A 24,911-nucleotide genomic window follows, 5' to 3' on the forward strand; every position below is an offset into this window, starting at 1 on the left:
AATGGTTTTAACTCACTCTAAGACTCCAGAGGTCTATACGTCTAAGAAAACATTGAGGATCCACTTATAGCACAACCTGGATTCGAGTAAGTGCTCAGATGCACAAAACTAACACTTACTATAGCAGCGGATTCCTCTCCCCTTTTGTCTTTTTTCTTTTTTCCTCCTGCAGAGTTCAGGGTTTCGCACTGGATGTTCTGAAGAAACCAAAGAGTTTATTATGAAGACACATTTTTAGTAGGTCTGGTGGGAACAGAGAAACTGGGTATGTGGATCTAGAGGCTTGAGTTGGTCGTTTGCTGGCAGCATCGTTTACTGATGTGCTTTCCTATCCTTGTAGACTACCTCTGAGCAGGCTCTCATTGTAGCTCCAATGGCCTTTGTCCCAGCTTTACAGAAATTCTTGATCCTCGTTCTTCGCATCTTTGAATTCAAGACCTTTCTGCCTGCCTAGTTCATATAGTTCTATGGCTGCAAAGAACACAGTAGAATGCTGTCTGCATTCTTGATCCTCAGATTTCACCGTCAGAACATCCACAGATTTATTTTGATTGCTATCGGCTTCCCATCCCTACCAGATGATGTCCAAACTCAAATCCAATTTGATTCAACAAAGTTGCTGCATCTTATGCTTTCAAATGCTATTTCCCTTCCTAAGTTAATAGTAGCTTCATCTGGGACTGTAAATAGGAAATGGAGCACTTTGTCTCACCTGCACGTATGTGATGAAGGCATAGCACTGGGGAGTCAAGTGAGAACCAGACAGTCTAACCTATAGAACCAAAGGTGTGACAGTTACTCTGAGAGCTTCCTTCCACAATCCTTGCAGAATCCCCATCCCCACCCCATGTTTATGAAGTGCCTAACAATGATAGGCATTGTACACAATAAGCAATACTCACCAGTTTCTCAAATCGTCCTGGAATCCCCCCAGTTGTGTTTCGACACACTTGGAGATACTAGGAGAATAATGGAAGAGGATGCGTATGAGTGATAGGACTGCCTTACTATCTGTGAAAGAATAGAGACTTGGCCTTGGGAAGGGAGCAGTGAAACATTAAGGGAGCAGAAAAGATTGCTCAGTCCTAAGAGAGGAAAACATGAGAAACTCAATGTTGCCTTTATTTGGCTTGATATAAGATGGGATAGAGAGAAACTCTGATGGGCTTTTAAGATTGATGTCAGCCCTCTGAGGTAGGCAAGGCCTAGAAATAGGCACAGCAGGGAGATCAGGAATACTTTTTATTGTTGCAGATACAATACAATGCAATATTTCCCCTTTCCCCAGGCCAGGAATACATTGTTTCACACTATGCAACCCAAATAATCAGCATGTCCTTATATATATTATCCCTTGGGCCTTACAGCAGGCAAGACCCTGCTTCTAGTGTTTGCATAACCAAACATCTGGCAGATACCACTTAGATTCAAGACTTTTTTAGGAATAGCCCCATAGAGATGTTCTGCACACATCAGCTCTTTTCTACTTTTCAGCATAACCACATTTTTAACTCCCTTAGGATAATGGGCTTAAGGGGAAGTTGGTGACCCCATCTTTAACCCTCCAGGTCAACAGTACTCACGTATTTTACAAGAGTTGTGAGAATGGCATACATCTTGCTGACACTCCTGAGCAACGTGTCCACGCAGCTCCCTGTGGGCAAGGCCGTTTGTACCAGCTCGTGGTAGCCAGTCAGCACAGTCCCAAGCTGTAGAATGACAGCCTTCTCTAGTGGTTGAGTCTGGTTTACTGCTTGAGAGGCATTTTCTAGTAAAAACAAAAGGGAAAGTTTGATTCAAGCTACAAAAGTCAGGGTCTGAATCCTCTAGGAACGTCTGCTTTGGATAGGACTGTCTTTTTTTTTCCCCTAGCAGATAGGGTTCAAGTGTGCTTCTAACACATGGCAGGAGAGGGCCTATGGCTCCAGATCTGCATATAGTCTCTAAGCCCCTGCGTCCCTCAATTTTGCCATTTTTAGAGCTGCTTCTGATTTCATCATCAAAATTGGGTGGGATGGTTAGTTTCCTGTTATTTTGAGACAGCAAATACAGGGACACTGTTACGTAAGCTTTAAAATAAAACTTCATTTGATCCAAAATGTGGTCACCATTATGCTTATTGGACCAAGCCAGTGAGAAAACATCACTTTTGGACTGCAACTTTCTTAGGCAAAAAGAGAGAGTGAATGTGTGTAAAAAGGACATGGTAAAACTGAGTAAAATTATGCAGGATGTTCAGAAAATAGGTGAGATCTGATCTGCACATCTGGAGGCTCCTCCTTACTCCAGTGAAGAAACTAAACTGGTACAATTTTATGATCAGCCAGATTTCGACTCTCCTCCTCCATCTCCTTTTTATTTCCTGACTTTTAACTATGCAAAGGTGTTAGGTTTTTTCCTTGTGGCCCAAACTTTTTCTCTTTATAGCTAAAATGTATAACTGGGATCTCTTTTGAAACGGGATTTTAACATCTGTCTCTGATCTTGTCTACTTGTTTGATTTGACAAAAATGGGAGTGTAATGTTGCTAGCTGGACAATCTCTATGAGATTTACTATGCCTGGAGGGGCCTCAGATATTTTCCAGTTTACCAAGACAAAGTACTAATTGGATTAATTTGAAAGTTGATCTAGACATTTCTTTAATGATCATAGTTGGGCTTTCCACAAAGGCAGTGATTTCTGACATAAAACAGTGGTCCAAGCATTTCACTAAGTAAGAGCTCCTTCATAAATGTTACCTGCTGTCTCAGATCCCAAATAGTTTTTCATCTTGTTGATCAGCCAGTCCACCTCTTCAAGGATCTTGTCTGCTTGACTCAAAACCATCAACTTAAAAAAGAGAGAGGTTGGGACAACTTATGTCACATAGGCACGGGCATAGTGCTGTGCAATGCTCTTTTCTAAAATAGAATTTTACATCTTTCAGAAATTGCATTCTTTAAGTTGGATCACAATGCAACTTACACAAGCTGTAGGAGCTGCAGTCTTTGAGTTCACAATGGCAAAGTGACCCTGATGCTCGATCTCAAGATCCTAAGAATATTAACAGAAATAGGGGTGTTGATTCAGCTATCAGATTTCTATTCCACTATATTAGATTATCTTCATTACAACCTAATAAGAGGTAGGATGAGAGTAACTGGCCCAAGATTTCTTTCTGAGCTTAGTGAGCAATCGGGGATTTGAATTCCATTTCCCTTGGTCCAAGCAGAACTCTCTAATCTACACCATACTGGTATGATTTGCCATTTCAAGAATCCCATTCAAGGTTATGGGATGCAGGTTAAATAAACTGATTAGATTCATGAGGCATTGCTTTAATCATGGCTTATCAATAAAGCCATGACAGCTGACACAATATGCTGAGCTATAAGCTAAATTCATACTTCAAATGCCCCAAATCAAACCACATTATGGCTTAGCTTGATAGGAAAATCTTGGATTATCTTTGCACTTGCAAATGCCTACAACTTGAGTTCAGTCTTAAAAGCCCAGCTGGTGTTCCTCACCTGGTCTATGTCTCCTAGTTGAGCATGGATATCCTGGGCAAGATCACGCAATATAGTCACTGGGCTCTTAACAAGAGCATGCAGTGTGAAAAGCAGAGACAGTAAACCTTTGCAGCAAGGAGCATCTTCTGTAGAGAAAGAGAGAAAGTCCTATCAACAAGTTTTGAAAACATCTGAATGCGGCTGATCCAGCCCTGCTTGTCTTCACAGGCATAATAACCCTGATCACTCACCTGTGCATGGTTAGATTGTTCTGATTTCAGTTGTTGCATTTTATTTTTTATCTTTTGCTATAAAGCCCTATGAATATATTCAAATAGGATATGACTGGTTGGTTGGGGAACCAGACATGCTTCTTCCTTCCTCTTTCCTATAAAGGTGTCACTAACCAGGATTACCCATCATTGAAAGATCCAATTTGGTTCCCACTAGCAAAAACATTGAGGTGGGCACATTAAACATAATTGGCTTTAAAACTGAAAAGTGGGGAGAAAAGGCTAATGGCTCACTCACTCAAGCCAGCCCAGGCCAGGTGCTCAGCCAATGTCAGATCTGCACTGGCTGCATTGAAGTGCTGAGCAGTCCAAACTCACACTGAATAGCTTTCTGATTCTAGCCTCCACGCAGTTAAAACTTACCCAAGCTAGTTTCCTTGCAAAGTTTCACTGTCCATGACAACAGCTGCATGAACTGTATAAAGAGAGAGAAAGCAATTTCTCATTAGTTATTACTCCTCAGTCATTTAAATCCTTAACTATCTTAACTAACAAGGCTTTCAGAGCAACCACTTAAAATCAGTAAAAAGAATAACAGACCATATATGAGAAAGAAAAGGGACCAAGGAAGCTGAAAATAGAACTCAACCTTCTGGACTGAAATCAAGCACCAAGAACAAAAATGTTACAATAAATCCATTGTACTTTTATAATGTTCAATAACTCCTTGCCACTCTGGAAAGCATTGCTTTGCTTTCCAATCCATCTATAAATATACCTGTAACTTATCAGCAAATGCAGTATATACCTGGGATGAGGAGGGATCCAACAGTTTGGAGAGCATTACAAGGATATTGATCAACAGAAGAGCTTCCTTGCTGCTGAAATCTTCTTCTGTGTTGCTAAGCAGGTTTGTTAGTGACCTCTGAAAGGCAAAAGAAAAGAATGGAACTCACAATAAACAGATAAAATCATCAAAAGAAGGTATGAGTACTTTTGAGAATCAAATATCCCATTCCTGGCCTAGGGAACCTCAAAGCTTTTCTAAGGAAAATGGCCTTGAGAATGATTACAGGATCTTTTCTTAAGAATGCTCCAAAATTGGAATATCCGACTTTCAAATCTCTGATGATTGCTTGGAGCTGCTTAGCAGCCATCAACACATACTGCGGCTTACCTGAAACTGCCGAATCTGGAAGGCAGCTCTCTCAGTGACATTCACCTCTGCTACTTCTTCATTGTCTTCATCTGCAATATCTAACAAATAGGAATGAAAAGATGGCAGTGAAGTAGAAGTGAAAGCCCAGAAAAGAAATGTGTTAAATCAGTGTGAAAAGGACACATGGAGATAGCATTAATAATTTGGGTTAGTTAAAGAAGCAGAATTAAGCTTACCCAAAGCCTGGAGGAACTGTGAGATTTTGGCTGGATAAAGTTGTTGCACTGTGTTAAAAATCCGCAGTAGGCCTTCCAAGCATAACAGCGAGATGCTTTTGCCCTTATCCTTCTTCCCAAATTCTTCTGCTGATGTTGGGATTGAGGTATATCTCCACAGGAGGACTCTACCAGAAAGGAGAGTAGACAAGAATTACATCAGGCAGACTGAACAAATAATTCCATGCATCCCTTACTACTGTTTTAAACTCTTTCTTGGTGCATTTAGTAATGCACTTAGCAGTATGAAGTTGTAGTGGAAGCAAGAATGTTTTGCAAGAAGTGAAATGTATGGAATATATACTGAAATGTGCAACACAGGTTTAGTTACATTTCCTTAATTTATTCTTACCACATACCTTGATTTTCTTTGGCTTACTATTTTTACTCCATTTCTACATTCTGTATACTGCTGCTCATCCCAAAAGAAAACAGCTTACGTATGTAAGAATGTATACAAGTTCTTCTAGATGTCATTCCTGCTGTTCTTATAGGCAAAAAATATTAGCATATACAGTACTGAAACTTCTTGACCACTTAACATTTAACTCACCGAGTGATTTTGCAAAGATACTGGAACATCTTCCCTGGGTTCTGTCCCTCTGGCCCATCTGTCTGCCCTGTCTCACCCAATTGCTGCACTTTCTGCAAAGCTACACTGACAGAGTAGCGCATGAACTCAGTGCTGGAGCGCAGAACAGCCAGGCTCTCTTCATGATTTTGGGAACAGTCCCTAAGGAGTTGCAAAAAAATTCTGGACTGAGAAAGTAAAACAGAGAGAGCTTGAAAATATACAAATACCATGGGTAACTCCATGGGTGTTGACTGGAGCTGAAAACAAGTCTTCTGTAACCTGGAACCCTTCAGGTGTCTCAGACAACAATTTTCATTATCAGCAGCCAGCATGAGAAAGCTGGTTGGGGATGAGGATTATAGTCAAATATATCCAGACAGTACAGTCAGAATGAAAAAAACAATCGTATGTTTTGGACCAGGAAATCTAAACAATTGTCTTAAATTGTTTAGGCTAGAGATGGGCCCATCACTTAATGGTACCTATGGAACCCCACATTAAATAAAAGTTAAGTTGCTAATACCGCATTATGATCATATGAGACCCGCATAACTATTTCAAATTTCTTTTTGTTTTGGGTAAGCAGTATTGCTTTCTCTGTTGCTGCCCTTTTAAAAATATTTTTGTGACGTTTTTATTGAAAGTGCTTTCATACTACAGGCAATGCTTGTTTTTCATGGATTCCATATATGCAAATTTGCTTGAGCACATTTGCAGCTGAGGTTTCAGCACATGCTAACTTAGTATTCATGGCAATTTTACAGAATGTAACTACTGCGAATAACAAGAATCGCCTGTACTTTATCAGTGGCTTTTATAGCTCATTTCTGTGCTGCTCGTGCCATTTCTAGTGCACCTGATTTTTGCTGGCTGCCTTGGATTATCTGCAACATGCAGAGGATGATCAGTATTTTAAATCAATATTCTTTACCTGAAGAGACTTGTAAGTAAGGTACACACAAAGCCCATTGATAGGAAGCTTCGGGCAATTTTGTTTGTTGGCAAGAGTTTGTTCTTTCCAGCTTTCTCTTTCAGGATTTCACAGAGTTTGGTGTAGCACTTGAACAGGCTCAAAACATCTTCAAACTTGTTCTTGCTGCAACACATATTACCAAAGGCAAAAATATAAACTCAAAAGAGACAAAGCAATGCTTCAGGGGGAGATGGCCTATTTTCTCTTGACTTATCCATAGATAATAAAAATTGAGACAGATTCATGTTTCATTTACTGATATGCACCAGGTGCAGATTCTGTGCGTTTGTTACATCATTTCTATTGTTAATTTTAAGGATGAACTTTTTAAAGGCTGATGTGGAGTACTTAGTTTGAACCACGTTTAAACAAAAACACATACACACATCCTGCACCAAGAATCAGATAAAGATACTGTAATTTTTCCACTCAAAGATTGTTTCTGCAGTTACAAGGAAAAGGACTGCAACTCAGGGTAGAACACTTACCTTGGCTGTGAACTATCAGGACCAATACAATCTTTTGACCATGGATTTTGGGTCTAAACAGCCCTACAAGACTTAGAATCAAGTTCTTTAAAATATCTCTCTAATACACTCAAGGCCATGTATTAAAGTTAGATGGTCATCACTATCTGTGGTCTTGCAAGTTGGTTTAGCTCATGAAGTAGTAGCTGGGACTGCCTCTTCACAAGTGAAGTGCAGCTGGCTGCCACATTAGCTTGTTTTTAACAGCAACAAAAGACACAGCCTGTTCATCCAGGCATTTGTAGGGTAACAACTGCTCTAGGACCAAACTACTTCTTTAAAGATGAACCTTTCTATGTGGGTTTGTGTGGGCGTTCCTTTTCTTTCAGGAGAAGTGCTTGTCCTTTTTTAATTTCCTTGCATTTTACAAATGACTAACAGGCTTTGGTGGTGACTCTAGCTAATGAAATTGTTTAGAACTCAGCTGGCGTTGGGGTCACAGATCTTCCAGTCCAGGCAGAGAAGAACAGAAACTTTAGAAATAAGAATTCAATTCCTTACCTATAGTTGCCTGTACTAAAGTTGTACTCAATCAAGACCTCACAGATGCCCATCACTAAAATGGCATAGATGTTATTCTTTAAGCCCACTCCAGTTGATTGGGAGAAGTCTGCTGATTTATCCTAACATTCAAAAGCAAGAGAATTAGAATTGCCACTTCTAATATTTGTAAAATGATGAATCAATCTCCTTCCCATTTGCTTGTCCACATTACCATTATGGTTTACATTGTTTACTATTTGTTCTGTTGTTTTTAATCTATTTCTTCTATATATTGTGCAGAGCTGCTTGGAGTGGAGTGGCATAGAAATGTCATGAATAAACAAATAAATGAATAAATTACCAGCTCAAAATCTTCCAGTTCACTCTTGATCATTTGTCTTGTGATGGATTCCAACATCTCATCCAATTCTTGCTGGAAACTTCTATCCTCCTCCTCCTCCTCCTGATCTTCTTCAGCTCGCTGGCGCGCAGTTAAAATATTCTTATACCAGGCCAAACAATGTTGAATACAGCACAAGAGGTGAGCCTGAAGGAATCATGGCATTAAACCATTAAATGCACTTTTTCCATCTCAAGCCAGCCAATCCTTAAATATCTTTTCAAAAGCAATGTTCCATTTGCCTTCAGTGAATAAAACATGATGAGGGCTTTTCTCTCCTAATTGTAAAAAAGCTCTTTTTTAGTGGGGGTTGCATGTGGAATCTACTGATTCTCCAAGCCTTTTAAAAATACAACATCCAAGTGCTCATTGTGGAAGCTATTTTATAAACCAAAATGCTAAATTGGTTATATTTTCCCCCAACTGTAGGTAAATATTTTATGCTGCACGTCAATTGTTTTTAATTTGTTTTTAAAATAAACCTGTATTTTAAAATATTTTATTTCTTGGTTTTTATGTAGTCCCAGGAACATGAGTTGATAGGTGACTGTAGAAATCTAATAACCATGCTGAAGCTCAACAGTCCAAGTTCAAAGGAACATGCATTCTAGTGGTAGTGGTAGTAGCAGTAACAATAACAGTAACAATAACATTGTGTTTAAAAGCTAACAGTCTAGAAGATGCCCTAAAACATCAGCATTACATAGGACTTTTGTGGCAAATGTTCATGCTTATTTAATGTATATAACACTAAGCCAGAATTGTAGCCATACTTTGTTGAACAAGTCACAAGAGGCTGGTTTTGTACAAACACCATAACATCACACTAATCCATAAACAAACAAGACCCTATTATAGTTTAGTGCTGAATCAGCTAATACGAAAAAAATCTGTGACTAGGAACTTTGAAAAGTTTTCAAAGTTCTGGAATCGTCAGGAAGGTTGCCTAAAGTCCCTCATACTATAAAAAACATAGTAATAGCAAACATGAGCAAGTCACATTACTTTCTCTCTCCTCCCACCCTCAGCAGCTTTATATCCAAGGAATATTATACACATCTTCTGTAAGACAAATGGAATCTGTACAACTTTACCTTTTGGATGTTAAGTGAGAAGTGCAACGTCCCAGAAGAACTTCCTTGCAACTCGAATTATCAATATTATGGCATAAGATATCATAGAACAGAATTTTCAGCCTATGTTTGAACTACGACTACTATCATTGTTAGAATTATATGTTTATCCTGCCTTTTTTATCTCTCTCAAGGTGGCAAATGCCTAAAACTCGCAATCTCCTGGTTTCTAGGCCAGCATTATCTTTAACTGGCAGATATAAATATAAATGGATTTAAAGGGGGAAAAAATGTAGTACAGAGGAAAGTCAGATGGCAAGCATACTGGACCAAGTCAGTTGCAACAACATGAACACAAGTAACATTTGTGTGAATAGCTGTTCAAAGCTCAAGAGGCTCCCAATCTGCAGTGCATTCTGTGGTAAAGAAGCAGCATTAGCTCTTCACTACATTCCTGCTCAAGATCTGAATTATTACTGCATAGAATACAAAGTCCCCACATGTACCAATAAACAGTTTTCTTCCAGTTCAAATGAGAGTGATGGACAAGTTGCAATACGATGGTTGCAGCTGCATATAGGAAATAGACTAATATCCTCTTGTTGATTCTGAATGCAAACTCAGAGACAGGTTTTAAACAAATATTTTAAAAAGAACTGCTATCTGAATGCTTCCCACTTTTTTCTTTCTTTCTCACCAAAGGTTCCTGCAAGAAGATTTGATCTCTTTGAGCCTGGATGCATCCCTCTAATTTTAATGGGGGCAGCAGGTCTGCTTCAGGTTCATAATATTGTTTTATCTGTCGCAATAAACAAAAGGCATTAATTTGTTAAATGCGAAATATAATCCCTAATTCACCAATTAGGGTGAAGAGAGCTGCTTCTGTCATAATCACCACCTCCTCCCAGGAATGAATACATTTTTATTTCCTTCAATGGACTCTGAGGAGATGGATGAACCTCCTCTGCCACCTGCCTATGAATGATAGTGCACTTCAGAACACAGCTACTCACTTGAGTAGCCATAAAGTTCTGTCATACCTTAAAATCTAATGAATACTATAGTGGCAAAAAAAAATGCCACCATGTATTTATTAGTCTTTAAAGACACCATGGGATTCTTTGACTTGGATTTCACACATTACACTCTTAGGTTCATACTTCCTTCTCCTCCCCATCTACATGGCAAATCCCTCTTCTACATTCCTACTTTGAGGCAAAAACAGTTTGCCATTTTGCCCATCTAATCCACTAGGTTTTGTGCTTTCTCTCCAAAAGCAGAACCACAAGCAAAACCAGGAGTGGGGATCAAAGGAAGAATACAAGACTCAAAAGTGTGACCCCAAACTGTGGTTGGTGTTCCATCTAAATCTGGCCTCTAATGCTTGATCTTTCTCCAGGCATAGTACCTGTGAGAGCAGCATGTCCAGAATGGAATGACTCAATTGGGAGTTTCTGCGCAGGACATCATAAAAGCCCTGAGAAAGCAAATGAAGGAAAAGTTCAAAAAATGTGAGCATGAAACAGACTGGTAGGCAATGCTTTTCACTGTAATCAGATCTCAGAAGCCAAGTATCTTGACTGCTGTGTATTCTAGACAAAAAAAAAAGCATTTCCCATTTGACGTTCATATTGTCATGAAACAAAACTGTAAGAATGCACAACTAGAGGGTTTCAATGAGATTCCTGAGCTCATCAATACAGGCATAGGTTAGCCTTTGTCAGATCATGATTGGTACCTATATTGGCACACATTTATTCTAGCTGAAGTTGCCAACATGGTCCCTGGGGGTCACCTACATGACCTCAAGACACCTTGGATGTCCTTCCTGCTCCACCTGACTTTTTCTGTTGGGCACCTGAAAAGAATCCTTGTGTCATGTGCTTTACCTCTGCATTGCTTTACGTTTGCATCGTTTAGTGACAGAAATTCTGGTCCCAATTAGCATCATTAACCAAGGACTACCTGAATTCATATTATTCTGTGCCCACCTGCTTGCAAACAGCAGGATCCAAGCACTATGAGTTTGGAAAGGTAAGAGAATCTTGCCCTATTCTCCCCCTGTGGTCTTGCTCCAGACTGCTAGTTCTCTACTATTGTTAGCATCAGGAACCCTATGATCTGCTTCCCACTACCAATCTGCAGCCTCAGAGATGGGGGGAAACAGACAGGGCTCCCAGAAGCTCTATGAATCACCAAAAAGTATAGTTGAAAGTGGACATTGGCTGCTTTGGTTATCTACCAGAAGACCCAAAGCTGAGGGCCAGCCAGCACTTACAGCTAGTCCTTTAATTGAGACACAACTAGAAATGTCACAGAATTAAGCTGAATGCCAAAGGGAGCTCTTCTTACCTCATATAGGGTCAGTCTGACATCAGCCTGCTGACTCAGGCATCGTCTCAGGCTGCCAAGGATTTCTAAGCAGAAGGCCTCATTGGCTGCTGAGTTATAGCGGGTGTGAACATCTACTTGGGCCTGGAAGGCAGTAACAATCATGAAAAACCTCATTCCTGTTCTAAGGATGCAATGTACACATTAATTTAGAGATTAAATCCTGCTGGACACAGTAGCACTTTATTCTGTAAATTTACCAAACCAGCCTAACATAGTGACAATACTAGAAGACCTGATGGAGAAGAATCTAAATAATAATAATAATAATTTTATTAAATTTGTATGCTGTCCAACTTCCAGTGACTCTAGACCCTTTTCTGGAAATCTCAAACTTGCCACAATTCCATACGGTCCTCCAAGACTCCCAACCAACATCAGCTTTGAGGACAATATTTTAAATAATCTGTAGACATTTTGTAATTCCCCAATAAATAAAATTCTGGGAACATAGAATATTTTGCTAAATGAGACAGAAAATGCTCGGCTAGTCCATCTTCCTGTTTTCTCAGTAGCCAGCCGGATGCTGTGAAGGTTCATAAACAGGAAGAAAAGGTGAGAGCCTGATTTGCCCAATATGGCAGGTTGGAGCAGGGTGGGTCAGTGTATTGTGGGAACCCAGCTTAGGATTTGGGGTAAAGGAGGCCATCAAATTTTGGCATAATTTGATGGCATAATTTCTGTGTACGTAATAGCAATTGTACTTTGTTAATCCAGATTTATGGCTCAGCATGTTGCTTGAAACCAGCCTCTTACTGGTATTCAGAGATGTAGCACTATACATGGAAGCCCAAATAAACCACCTTGGCTGTCCTTTTAAGTCATCTTATATAGCTGTTGACAATACAGGTAAGTCCTCGTTTAGCGACTGCTTCATTTAGCAATCGTTCGCAGTTACAATGGTGATGAAAAAGTAACTTTATGAGCAATCCTTGCATTTACAGCCATCACAGGTCTGTAAAGCAAAGGAAAGCTGAAGTTAAGATCTTAAGCTCAGTAGCTGTTTCAATTAGTGACTGCTTCACTTAATGACCAAGTTGCTGGTCCCAATTTAGGTCTCTAAACAAGGACTACCTGTATTTGGGATAGTCCCTTCCACTGGTTAATTGTAATCAATTGGTTAGTTAATTGCAATTAGCTGTATCTCATTTCTCAGACACCTCTCCTACAATGTATATGAATTAGTGCAGCAGATTAAAATAAACACCGGAATCTGCAGGGGAGCTTCTGAAGGATGCTGGGATCAGCCCCATTACTTACCTGGCTGGCTCCAATTGCTTGGCTGCATTGGGAAGAGGTCAAGCTTCCCAGAACCTTAAAATTCTTCAAGAGGAGCAAAAATCCAGCAACTGCCGACTTGCGGGCATCTAGCTGCCTGCAATCAAGAGAGAGGAATAGTCTAAGGCAGTGTTTCTCAACCTCAGCATGGAAATCTAATAGAATGGTGAGCTACTTGTTTACAGACAAAATCCGATAGAGAAAAAAATTAAAAACAAACAAACAAAATGATGAACATTTGTTAACTTTCCTTGTCATAAAGACATAAGGCTCTCTGTCCAGAAACCATCAATCATTCTTTTTGGAAAATTTTACTTAACTCTTCAAGCAAGCATTCTTGAGATAAAAATGATCAAACAGTTCTACTGAATTCTACTTTTTCAGAAAAACCAAATGTTTGCACATATGTGTACAGGAGGAAATCAAGAAACATGGGATACATTTTTTTTAACAAAGGCAACTTACCCAGAGAACATAGATTTGCGAAGAACAAGGATCAGCGAGTCCCTCAAGGACATGCTTATTTTGAGCAAAGGCTGGGAGAAAAGAAACGTGTTAGGCTTGAGCACCACAGGTTTGGTAAGCAAGGGCTTTCTGAGAAGGAATCCATAGCAGCTTGGAAAGTCAACAGAAGTATGATAGAAAAGGCAATGTTGAGCCCTAACCTACGGGAATGCTCCCTGTTACATTTTGGACAATCCTTTCAGCTCTAACCACCATCGCAAGGGATTGTGAGAATTGTTGCCTATATATCTGAAGGACATCAGTTGCATGCCCTTGCCAGAAATGATTTAGGACCAGAAACTCAAAGATCAGCTGCCCGCCCTTTGAGATCTTCAGTGGAGGATCTCTTCTGAATTGTCTTGGGTAGAAATATAGAAGAGAGCATTCCCACACTTTCTTTTGGATGACTTCCTGCTATTGTGCAAAGGTACTGCATTTTGGCATGTATCTTGACTTGATATGTTGTCTGTGGCATTCTCTCCATGGCTGGGAGAAGGGAAAAAAACATCTTAAGTAATTAAAGATTCATTTTTGACACAAGTACACCTTGTGCTTTTAACTTGTTTATAGTAGGCCTTTCTAAAAAGTATCCCGATTTTTGAGCTGAAAAACAACAAATGTATTAGCAGAAATAAAATCACGTTACCTGTACAGCCTTGAGCAGCCCTTGTACTGTGTCAAGAGGAAGGCATGGCAAATGCTCAAAAGCCTCTGTAACATTAGAGGAAGAGTTCTGAAGGACAAGAGGAGCAGAGAGAATAATGCTGGACAAAAGATCTGCAAAGGGAGAAGGAGACAACATCCAAAGCTGTGGCATCTGATAGGGTAAGAGACAGGATGGTCTGAATATCAGATCCCTTCAAAAAGGAAGGGAGATACATTTATTAGCAGGTTCAGATTCAGAAAAGGATTTATTCACTACTTTCCTCCACCCCCCAAAAAAAGTTCAGAGACGGTTAACTTGTTTTGCTGCATTAAAGAATAAGGGTCAGAATGCCCTCTTAATATGTCGTATTAACATCAGAAAGCATAGGTACATGTCCTGCTTGGCCTTGACAAAAAACAGCTGCTAATCTTGAAGTCAGTCACTCCTTGAGTTCATATATGATGCTGAGGCATTATTTACTTCATCAGGGCTTGCTGAATAAATCATTAGGGCTTCATGCACCATGGAAAGTTAAATACTCTCTCCCAACTATCATTTGCTTCTTTAATTCAGCAGCCTTGGGAAATTCCTGGCTGATGGAACTTTCTTGAGATACTGTACTGGAAACTTGCAGTCTGTTTTGTGACCTTGAATTCCATAAGAAACAGTTACCTATAAAATGGTTGATGGGAACACTTGCATTTGTGATGACTCTGTTCAGGATCTGCTCTAAAATTTCAGTTCTGATCGGTTCATGAACCTGGAAGACAGGATATTTTAAAAATGCAAGGTTTCTCCACGTAGTTTCAGGAGTCTCCTATAGACTTTTGAGGCTGTGCTACGTTGGCTGATGCTTTACCAGGTGGCCCTAAAGATGTTTACCCCAAAGCCACTGGTCAGCACGGACAATGCATCTATAAGCACTTGCTGCACCTATGAACAAGAGGGCTTCTCTGTGGTGGTGCCCTCAGTTCTGGATTGCCTCAAGATATTTTAAAATTCTGTTTCCTCAGATAGGTTATCCTGCTCGTGTTTTAATTGTTTAAATAGTATTTCTGAATGAAAGCTGGGTTTACATTTAAAAGCAAAACCAAGCTGCATACTGTGCTCACTCAAATAGCAAGTTTTCCTTGAACTAAAATTTATGCAAGAATATGCAAGGTGTTGTTCCCTAAAGCTACAGTTTTTTTCATGACAACAGGTGGGGGGGGCAGGGTTAAGAAAAATAATCTCAATTTTAATTTATTTTACATTGAGAAGGAAAAAATTGTGACTGAATTATCAAAACAGCTTGAGTTTTGCCTTTAAAGACAGTCTAGAAATATTTCTAAATATCTTAATAAAAATTTGAAGAAATCCTGTATCAACAGGAAAAAAAACCTCTTAATACTGTATCTACAGCATCATACAATTCCACCTTTACATTACCTTGAAAGTTTCCAAGAGGATATTCATTCCCAATTTACACACCTGCTGGGCTGGAGTTTTGGGAAGAATATGGTTACTTTCCATGGCTTTACCTCCAAAAGGTCTTTTTGGCCCATAAGAGTCCATCAGGATAAATCCAAGCTCTACCAGGCCCTGAGTCACATGATCCCAACCAAACACACTGGATGGGATATCAGGAGGAGAGAGAGAAAGAGAACAGCACAGTAAAGGAATAATACATCTGTACTTTCAAAAAGTTCCTGTACTAAATGGGTTAGTTACAAAGCTTCATGATTTATGTGAGGAATTAGCAGGAGGAAAAGGTAAAGCTTCTTCCATTAATTGCTGGCAGCTGAGAGGCTGCAGTAACTCACCTACTTGCTACAACTTCTAAAAACATGTCAGATACATCACACTGTAGAGGAGCTAAATCCTGTAGAAACCTGGAGGCCTGAAGGAACTGCTTGTCCTTGAAGCTTCTCATAATTGACGTTTTCAGAAACTCAAATACCTAAAATACCATGAGAATGAGCAATTAGGACTTCCCTTGATCACTGTCCTAAAGGGCACACATCAGCTCATTCAGTGCAGAATAAGCAGGGTGTTTAGATAACTAAGACAGCATGTTTAAATTTTCTGTAATTGGCTAAACGAGACACTCAAAATCTAGAAAGACATACCTGTTCTTTAAGTCGGTGTATTCTGGCCACTGAAAGCAGAATGGTCACACTGAAGGGACACAGGGCTTTGCTAGGATCCCCTTGCTGCTCTGCCTATGAGGTATCAAAACAATCCGAAGCAAGTTAAGAGGGCTTCATATTTGCAAAGAAAGTTGAAAATCAAGCAATTTATCTTTCATCTTTCATCAGGTCTACATGTGTCATACAGAACACAGGCAATGTTTTATAATCATGTCACTGAACAAACACTGCAATAATTAGTTTATTTATAGGAAGAAGCCAGAATACTAATTCAGTATTTTCAGTAACACTTAGCAAAGATTCCCTAGGACTGCAAACAGGAATCTGTTCCAGCTATAACTGGAAATGTCTTGCACTGAGTCTGGAAGTAGGGCAGGATGTGAGCTTTCATATATCCTTTCCGCCCCACCCCTGGCATGCTGGAAATCAAAAAAGTTGCAACTCAAAACAGGAATTTCAATCGTGTGTTGACCTCTGGCCTACCCAGAATAAAATTTGACTGACTTGGCTATTTTAGCAAACGGTTCAGAGTTTTTGTCGATTCATTTGTTTTAACTGGAGTTCAGTACTTATCAACAAAATTCTAAAGTCACATTCAGGCTATGCTAATAGAAGCCACCACAGCACACTTAATATCTTTGTAGCTCCACACATTCTAAATACTATTCTCTGCAAAGGTGTACAGCTTCTAGGCTGCCGGTTCAGGTCATGCTGGCAAATAGTGTTTCATCTGGTTAGGTAAATATTCCAACGCAGTGAGGCAGAACTGTGTGAGAAGCTACCTACAGAGTCCTCCACTAGCAAAACCCTGCTAGAAAAAGAGCACGCACTGCTCTGGTGGCCCTGCGTGCAGGTATTTTATTCTCATAGCTGAGCAAACTCCCCAAAACAAATCCCTTTGTTTTTTGTAGCGAGAGAGTAAAAGATGAAATAAGTTCAATGTGCATGTAACAGCCTGGCAAAGATAAAAACACTAGTTAATGGTTTACTTTCTGTTTGTACATGTATCTCTCACTTGCCTGGAGAGAGAGGCAGTTGAAATATCATTGATTTGATAAACCCTAATACATTGAGACTGAGTGCCTCCCAGATAACTTTAACTGTAATTAAAATGAGTAACTGAGATCAAACACACATCTCCATTTTCTCTAACAACTAACTGTAGTTTAAAGAAAATTAATCCAGCATACAAATACAGAAGGGGGAAGAATGCACTGAAGAATTGCATCTGCCCAGTACCCATTTCTGGCCTAAACCACAGAATGCTATCATTGCTTGCATGAGATCAACTCAGCCTCTTATTTTGCATTTAATATACCTTTAAGTATTTTATTAGCTCCTTTCCTAGATCATGGTCTAGATTTATCGCTAGCACAATATGCAGAATGATGGTGCCTTCCACATGGCGGAGTTGTTCTAAAGGCACTGTAGATTCCTCAAGTTCCAGTGACCTGGAAGATTGAATTTCAGTTGTAATAAGAAATGAATGTAATATGTCTGCCACAATGAAGGGCAATGAATACCACAGTCAAAATTGAGAATATGAGGAAGAACTACCTACTCTGAATCCCTCTGCTCTTCTTTTTGCTTTTTATCCATCTGGTTGAAAAAGTTGATAATCCCTTCCAAAATGTTTTTCTTGCTACCCTGAGAAGTTATGAGATAACTGTGTTACACAACTCATATTCCAATATACCAACGACAAAACCTATTAATAGGAAGAATTCATTCAATAATTGGGGGGATACTATCCCTGCAGGACTCCTAAGGTTTGACAAAATAACATTATACTGGTCCTGATTATTTATTTATTTAAAATAATTCCTTGGCTGCTTTTCCTTACCAAGAATCCCAGAATGGACTGCTCAAATGTGGGTTTGCGGAAGATTGGCACTCACTGTTTTATCCATACCCAAATCATTTGGGCTATTTTAATAATCAGTGAGTTGCAATCTATTTTTATGAGAACGATTGGTAATCCTACTGCCATAATATTTGCTGTTAGCTTGTATGATCATTTACAGTGGGAGGTCTCAAGAAATTAATCAACCTGAAGGAAGAGAACCATTCACACAGACTGGATATTCTTTCATTGCTAGTTAGGCTAGAGATGACCCCAAATCTTTGGGTAAATGGGATAGTTACCTCCAAGCCATGGAACTATGACTGAAGCCCCAGAACCTAACACATGATGTTAGAAAACCTGGGAAGGAAGACAACTTCCCTGAAAGCATTACCTTCGAAGAAAGCAACAACAGCTGATAAACTAAAGGTGGGATTTCCTGGAGATCTAACTTCGAGAACATTCTTAAGATCTTTTCCACCACAAACTGTAGTTCTTCTTTACTCAGTGGAACATCCCTGCATGGTAAAACAAAAGACAAGCTGGCGGCTTTTCAGAAGACAGCACTACATTTACATCAGAAGCAAATTAATACATAAGTTTATTTATTTATGTACACTTTCTATACTGGCTTTCTTCAAAGAAACTCTAAGGAACAGAATTGGTTCTCTGATTCTGTTAACTCTCACAATAACCCTGAGACATACATTCTGCTGAAATAATGACTCGGTTTATTTAATTTTTATTAATTTTGTAAGACTGCCCAACTTTATAATGACTTTGTGTGGCATACAATACATTATACATCATGATTTTGTTTGATTTTTGGCTCAAAATGTCCTATAAATTGAGGTACTCTGGTTTGTAAACTATGGCTTATGGCTTAAACCATGGACCTATCCATTGTGGTTTGGTCACAAACCAAATTTAAAAGAAAACCATCAGTTAACATAGTGCATAGATCCAGCCAATGAAAGACATAATATCAACTAGTAAACTTCTGGCTGGATCAAGATTTGAATACTTGATGCAATGAATGATGCAGACATGAATGCTTTGCTTCAGAACCTTTCCCACTTAAGGAATACAAGGGAAGATTACAACTTTTTTTTGAAGTCCAAGCACAGACTGTCAATGAAGATCTCTGTGCACCCTGCAATTGATCCCTAAGTCAGGGACAGACAGACAGACAGAAGAAATGCCTAGGAGATTACCTGAACATGGAAGTTAAATGGATCACATACTGAGGGCTCCACCTGTCCAAATAAAATCAGTCTGAGTCTAAAAATGAATTGATAACAGACAGTACTTCCAGGGAAGTAACTGCATTTGTTTGATAAAGCAAACCTACAAAGAGATTTGTGGCACTTTACATTGAATAAAGCATGAATTTTCAGGCTGCTGATTAAGTGGGTGCTGATCCACAAAAGCTTATACCAAGTCACCAACAACCCTTCTAGAATTCAACTGACAACTTTCTCTGTAACAATGCTTTAATTTACAAAGTGGTATTTGAAAGCTCTATTCTGAAGCTTAGTCAAAGGCTTACAGGGCAAATGCAGCCATGACCATTTCCAGTCATTACCAAGGTTGACATTCTATTATCGTTGCTCATTGTCTATAGAAAGCAACATGATAGCACTACCTAAAATACTGGTGGAAATAGAGAGAGAGAGAGAGAGAGAGATCCCCATTCCCATATATTCGTGGATAGGTTAGCATTTGCCTATGTAAATTATGCTACTAAACACTTCACATGAAATTGACCACCTGAACACCCAAGGAAATACCCAAATGGCATCTGATCTGGCAAGTATAAGCTTACCTGCTGGAACAGAGGGTATTAATCAGCTGTTTCTTATATTCATCCCCAGTCAACTCACCTGAAAGGAGAATAAGTTAGATGTCGCTAGCTAGCAAAAGACAAAGGAGGGGGAGCCAAAGAGGAAAGAGCTTACCTGTCCCATATTCAAGGGTCTCTTTAGATGTAGCCAGCACAGTAAGAATTGTAGGAAAGAGCTCCAAAGATTTGCCACTGAGTAGGCTGCCTCCTTTGATTGCTTCAATAAACAATATAGCCAAGTCACCCAAAGCAGGCCCCGGCAGCTTGTGAGCCTGATGTATTAAAAATATATATATATGAAGAAATCTGATGATGTATTAAGGGGCTTCACAGAAAAGAACAATAAAGAAAGAAATGAGCTCTGAATTACATTCTAATGATCATAAAAGCGTCAACGTCCTTCAATTGCATGGGCTTCAATTTTAAGAATTACCCAGCCAGCATGACAATTGTCAAGGATTCTGGGAGTTAGTCCATATACTGCATCTGGAGAATGCCAGCTTAGGGAAGGTTGCTTTAAAAAAAAATTACCAACTGTGAGAGGTGCCCTAACAACAAGGAGGAACAAGCAATCCTGGAGAGTAACATGAAGGTATCAAATTCCAGATATCTACAATACATAGGACTGGGCTGCAAAGGAAATGATCAGCATGTTGCTAACATGCTGGCCAGCTCAAAAAACATAAACTTCTAACTTAGATATGAAAGGCAACCATCCCCAATGTCAGCTAGGGAAACCTGAGAAACTACTTTTAAATCCATTAATCTTTACCTCTAACATGAGCAATCTTATTATCTCAGATGCAACTTCCACTTGCAGGTCGCCTGACTCCACTAACTGGATACAGTGTTTGTAAATACTTAATCTTCTGGCAATACCCTTCTGTTGAGAGCAAGGGGAACCTAGAGTACAGAACAGAAACCACACAATAGCAACAAAATACAATTTATTTTGTACTGTTTAACCAGTGGAAAGTGGGCAGTTTGAAAGCTTGCATGTTCCTTTATCAGCTTATAATACCAATAGGGCAATTTGTTTCCCCAAAATTTTGTTGATTAAAAAGCATTAACTGTCTACAAGCTATTACTTGATTCTAGCCCATTCTAATGATATTAAATTATATTAATGGAATTTTATTGGAATTTTATCGTGTATTTATTTGAGTTTTTATTGTATATTTATTTTGTGTTGTAAACCGCCCAGAGTCCTTCCGGTTGGAGGAGATGGGCAGTGACAAATTTGATAGATAGATACATAAATAAAAGGTAGGAAACCCAGGCATTAAATTTAAACTGAGAAACAAGGTGCCCTCAGTACAGTCAGAAACTCACATTATTTATACTTGCTCAAAATACTAGCTTTGTATGGATAAGTAGCCATGTCATTGGGCCAAAAATCTAAGGATAAATATTCCAGAGATCAATCCACTACAGTCTTTGCAAGTACCTTTGAAGATTCCTCTCAGGATAGCACCAATCCCCTTCTTCCTCAAAGCATGTTTCGTAATGAGGTCATTCAACTGCAGCAAAGAGACCAAAATTGCAAGATTCTGCCAATCCTTTGAACTTCTACATCCATCATTACCCCCAGTATTACTTTGCATAAGAACATACATATTTATTGTCGTCTTAATATAGTCTATGAATTACCACAACAGTAATCTGTGAGAGATTGTGGAGATGTTGGGAAAGAATGGATGAGAACATAGACATAAACAATCAAGTGATAGCAGCTGAGTCCATTGACAGCTTATTTCATAAATAGCAACTTAGCCCAGTTGGCAAGAAACCTGGGTAGAAGCATTTTAAATCATTCAAAGAAACTCGACCTTATCCAGCTCACTAAAAATAAGAGTGGAAATTACAGCTCTCAAGTTTCTGTATATATCCAAGATTAGCACTGAAGATATTGTATGGAAGTCTGTGTAGTTCTTGCTTCCTTGACTGTGCCCACCTACCTGGGGCTGGACATCATCACACCAGATTGTGGCCCTCAAAACCAGTCTGCCTTTATAACATGTCCATCCATGATGTCATGGAGATCATTTATACCCATGTATGATTCAATAGGAGGGACGCGGTGGCGCTGCGGGTTAAACCGCTGAGCTGTCGATCGGAAGGTCGGCGGTTCGAAACCGCGCGGCGGGGTGAGCTCCCGTTGCTCGTCCCAGCTTCTGCACACCAAGCAGTTCGAAAACATGCAAATGTGAGTAGATTAATTGGTACCGCTTCGGCGGGAAGGTAACGGCGTTCCGTGAGTCATGCTGGCCACATGACCCGGAAGTGTCCTATGGACAACGCCGGCTCCAAGGCTTTGAAACGGAGATGAGCACCGCCCCCTAGAGTCGGACACGACTGGACTTTACGTCAAGGGAAACCTTTACCTTTATGATTCAATAAGCCACTGCCAGTGGCTAAGTCAGGTCTGCCTCCTTAACAGAAATACATATATGATCAAACACGATTGTGGGAACTGTATGAATACTGAATCTGTGACCCTCCAGCTGCTGCTGAATTACAATTCGCAGAAGCCTCAGCCAGGATGGGCAAAGGGTGATGGCTACCGGGAGCTTTATAGCAGTGTTTCTTAAACTTTTTGATCTCAGGACCCTTCCCACTTTTAAAACTTATGGAGGACCCCCAAAGAGCGTCTGTATGAGTTATATTTATTGATATTTCTCATATTAAAAATTAAAATTGATGTATTTGTAAAATATTTATTTATTGAATCATATAAAAATCTATATTAAACCCATTAGATGTTAACATATTTTTTTCATGAAACAACCCTATATTTTTTAACAAATAAGAACGAGCAGATGGTTTTAAATTTTTGCAAATATCTTCAATATCTGGCAAATCATTCTCATTTCCTCGGACCACACTTTAAGAAACACTGCTTTAGAGGGATGTTAGAAGCTGTAGTTCAGTACTCCCTGGAAGGCCACAGCTTTCCCAGTCTTGAGACCCAACATGAAGAAGCTACGGAAGACAGAAGAAACATGCTTTTAAAAAAAAGCAATTTCCAGACAAAGGCTATGGATGCATAACACCCCCCATGAGGGTACTCTTGGGGGCTGCCTAACAGAAAGGCAATTGGGCTCACCTCATTTTCTTTCAGGATCTGCAGGCATGACTGGAGGCGCTCTGAGTTTCCTTCTGCTGCCAGAAGCAGGATTTTCTGGTCCATCCTGGTGGGGTGAGCCCAATCAGCTGTGGATGCTTTAGGGTGATCAGCCAAATTATCAAGAATAATGGGCGTTCCCTGAAACATAAAAACAGGGTCCTTCGTTGGCTTCTGCCTTCTGGGTCAAGGAAACCCTGTCACTTCTGGGGAAGCCCATAATTGCCCCTCCATCATTCCCTCTTAAGCACAAATGACCCCCGTGGCCTCACCCCTTATCGGCTAGTACCCACGTGACCCCTCATCGCCCAATACATTCCCCCCTACTGACTAATGCCCCTTTGACTCCTCTCGCCCCAATGAGCTTGCACCAAATTGGTTTCTCGACTGACTCCCCTTCCTCCCCCACCCACCTACCTCACCCTCCGCTGCTTCCCACTCGGGATCCTGCCCCATTTGGGTGCCCTTCCCGACCTTTCATTTCTCTTCGCCCGCCCTGTCGAGGGCTCCAGCCTGCCCTCACCGCCTTTCCGGGCGTCGAATCTCCCGCCAGGAACTACCCGGACGTTGCTTGAAGCAACAAAGCCCGCCCCATAAAATGGACTTCCGTTGCCATAGGCAACCAATCCCCGCTTCGCCTTCCGTCATTTCCGACTTCCCTGCCGGCAGAAGCAAGGCCCCGGATGTGAGCGTGGCTCACTACGAAGGGCGGTGGGTGGGATAGGTTTGAAGTTGGCGGTTCGAGTCCCCGTTCCGCCCGTTGACAACTACGCGGAGTCTTCCTCGTAAAATGTCGAGGATGCCGATTTAGCCCAGCAGTTTAACCTTCTCCCGCCCGAGATCTTAACTGTTTTGATTCAAAGTTGCATACTCTGCGGAGTTACCATTGCATTTATCTCACCAGCCAAGGTCCCAGGTTTGTTGGGCTGGAATAAAATTAGTTGCATCCAGCTTTCAGAGATGCAACAAGGAAACTCTTTGGCACCATAAGAAGCGTGCATTTCCACAAGGTGCGGGTTCAATGAACGACAGATTCTCCACCCATGCCTGAAGACCCGGCATCAAGCATTGTTTTTGCAATGTTTGAAGGAGACTTTTCCTGTCTCTTCACCAATCCAAAATTCTCCCTAAGGAGTGAAAGACTGAACACACCTGCCATTGACCACCTGGAATGGTCCCTGGGAATGGCCTTGGAAGGCAGGAGGAAGAGCCACAGCCTGGACAACCGTCATGCACGTTTTCTGGAGAATAAAAGGAAAGGAGAGGAGAAATACTTTCAGTCTTGCAAGATTCTGTTACTGTAACCTTACAATAAAGGTAGCGTTAGTACCTATGGCTTGTGCTTCTTGCCTGGACTACCTTGAATGGCTGAGATCAATTTTGCAAGTCTGAAAGCATTTCTCCCATTCCAGAAAACTAGAGAGGGTCCTTTCTGAGATGCTTCCCACCCCCTTTTCCTTCTGTGGGCTGAAATACCGTTATTTGTTCGTTTGGCCACCCATCTCATATACTGTACATGACTCTGGGCAGCTAACAAAACATATAGGAACAAAGTAACATACAACCAGTAATTAACCATAAATAAGTTAAAGCAGTATAGAATAGCAGCTGAGAATAATTGAACACCGCACAATATAACCAGACAACAGGCTCACTCTCAGGACCCCAAGCTTGATGGCAAAACCAAGTTTTTAATGCCTTGAGAAAGGCCGGCAGGGTCAGAGCAAGTCTGTAATGGTATGTGGGAAAGACCTTGGGAGACTGGGCAAAGAGACAGTGCTCAGGAAACAGTCAGATAAGAGACAGTATAGCCTGCAATTGGATAGTGGGTGGGGCAAGAGGCTCAGGAGGGACCCTCCCTAGTTTCTTGGGCTGTAAAGGAGTTGGTAGGAGAATTGTACTTTCAGACTTGCAAGATTCTGTTAATGTAGCCTTACAGAAGTGTAGAATTAGCTCACCTGGT

General features: G+C 40.3%; 1 protein-coding gene across 4 annotated transcripts in view; it reads right to left on the bottom strand.

Annotated features, from left to right (window-relative positions):
• Positions 1 to 23,086, bottom strand: part of FANCI (FA complementation group I) — a 25,609-nt gene extending 2,523 nt beyond the window's left edge. For 2 of the 4 annotated variants that reach the window (XM_063314433.1, XM_063314432.1), the window contains exons 1-34: positions 22,931 to 23,086; positions 21,272 to 21,344; positions 20,597 to 20,727; positions 19,940 to 20,096; positions 19,807 to 19,864; positions 19,196 to 19,237; positions 18,376 to 18,499; positions 17,700 to 17,785; positions 17,457 to 17,589; positions 16,118 to 16,210; positions 15,812 to 15,948; positions 15,438 to 15,618; positions 14,682 to 14,769; positions 14,010 to 14,140; positions 13,325 to 13,395; positions 12,842 to 12,956; positions 11,543 to 11,665; positions 10,599 to 10,667; positions 9,888 to 9,989; positions 8,079 to 8,264; positions 7,736 to 7,857; positions 6,666 to 6,830; positions 5,714 to 5,893; positions 5,122 to 5,288; positions 4,904 to 4,983; positions 4,535 to 4,651; positions 4,150 to 4,201; positions 3,512 to 3,639; positions 2,967 to 3,035; positions 2,741 to 2,831; positions 1,584 to 1,768; positions 903 to 959; positions 713 to 772; positions 120 to 197 (exon numbers count right to left, since the gene is read on the bottom strand). In XM_063314433.1, coding sequence (XP_063170503.1) covers positions 120 to 197; positions 713 to 772; positions 903 to 959; positions 1,584 to 1,768; positions 2,741 to 2,831; positions 2,967 to 3,035; positions 3,512 to 3,639; positions 4,150 to 4,201; positions 4,535 to 4,651; positions 4,904 to 4,983; positions 5,122 to 5,288; positions 5,714 to 5,893; positions 6,666 to 6,830; positions 7,736 to 7,857; positions 8,079 to 8,264; positions 9,888 to 9,989; positions 10,599 to 10,667; positions 11,543 to 11,665; positions 12,842 to 12,956; positions 13,325 to 13,395; positions 14,010 to 14,140; positions 14,682 to 14,769; positions 15,438 to 15,618; positions 15,812 to 15,948; positions 16,118 to 16,210; positions 17,457 to 17,589; positions 17,700 to 17,785; positions 18,376 to 18,499; positions 19,196 to 19,237; positions 19,807 to 19,864; positions 19,940 to 20,096; positions 20,597 to 20,727; positions 21,272 to 21,344; positions 22,931 to 23,014 — 3,735 coding nt within the window. In that variant the 5' untranslated portion in view covers positions 23,015 to 23,086. Of the gene's footprint in view, positions 1 to 119; positions 198 to 712; positions 773 to 902; positions 960 to 1,583; positions 1,769 to 2,740; positions 2,832 to 2,966; positions 3,036 to 3,511; positions 3,640 to 4,149; positions 4,202 to 4,534; positions 4,652 to 4,903; positions 4,984 to 5,121; positions 5,289 to 5,713; positions 5,894 to 6,665; positions 6,831 to 7,735; positions 7,858 to 8,078; positions 8,265 to 9,887; positions 9,990 to 10,598; positions 10,668 to 11,542; positions 11,666 to 12,841; positions 12,957 to 13,324; positions 13,396 to 14,009; positions 14,141 to 14,681; positions 14,770 to 15,437; positions 15,619 to 15,811; positions 15,949 to 16,117; positions 16,211 to 17,456; positions 17,590 to 17,699; positions 17,786 to 18,375; positions 18,500 to 19,195; positions 19,238 to 19,806; positions 19,865 to 19,939; positions 20,097 to 20,596; positions 20,728 to 21,271; positions 21,345 to 22,930 lie in introns of those variants that run through there. The other 2 variants (XR_010068694.1, XM_063314434.1) reach the window with 2 other exon arrangements.
• Between the last annotated feature and the right edge of the window lie 1,825 nt (positions 23,087 to 24,911).

Source organism: Candoia aspera, chromosome 13, assembly GCF_035149785.1.
Source record: "Candoia aspera isolate rCanAsp1 chromosome 13, rCanAsp1.hap2, whole genome shotgun sequence".
Lineage (NCBI taxonomy): Eukaryota > Metazoa > Chordata > Lepidosauria > Squamata > Boidae > Candoia > Candoia aspera.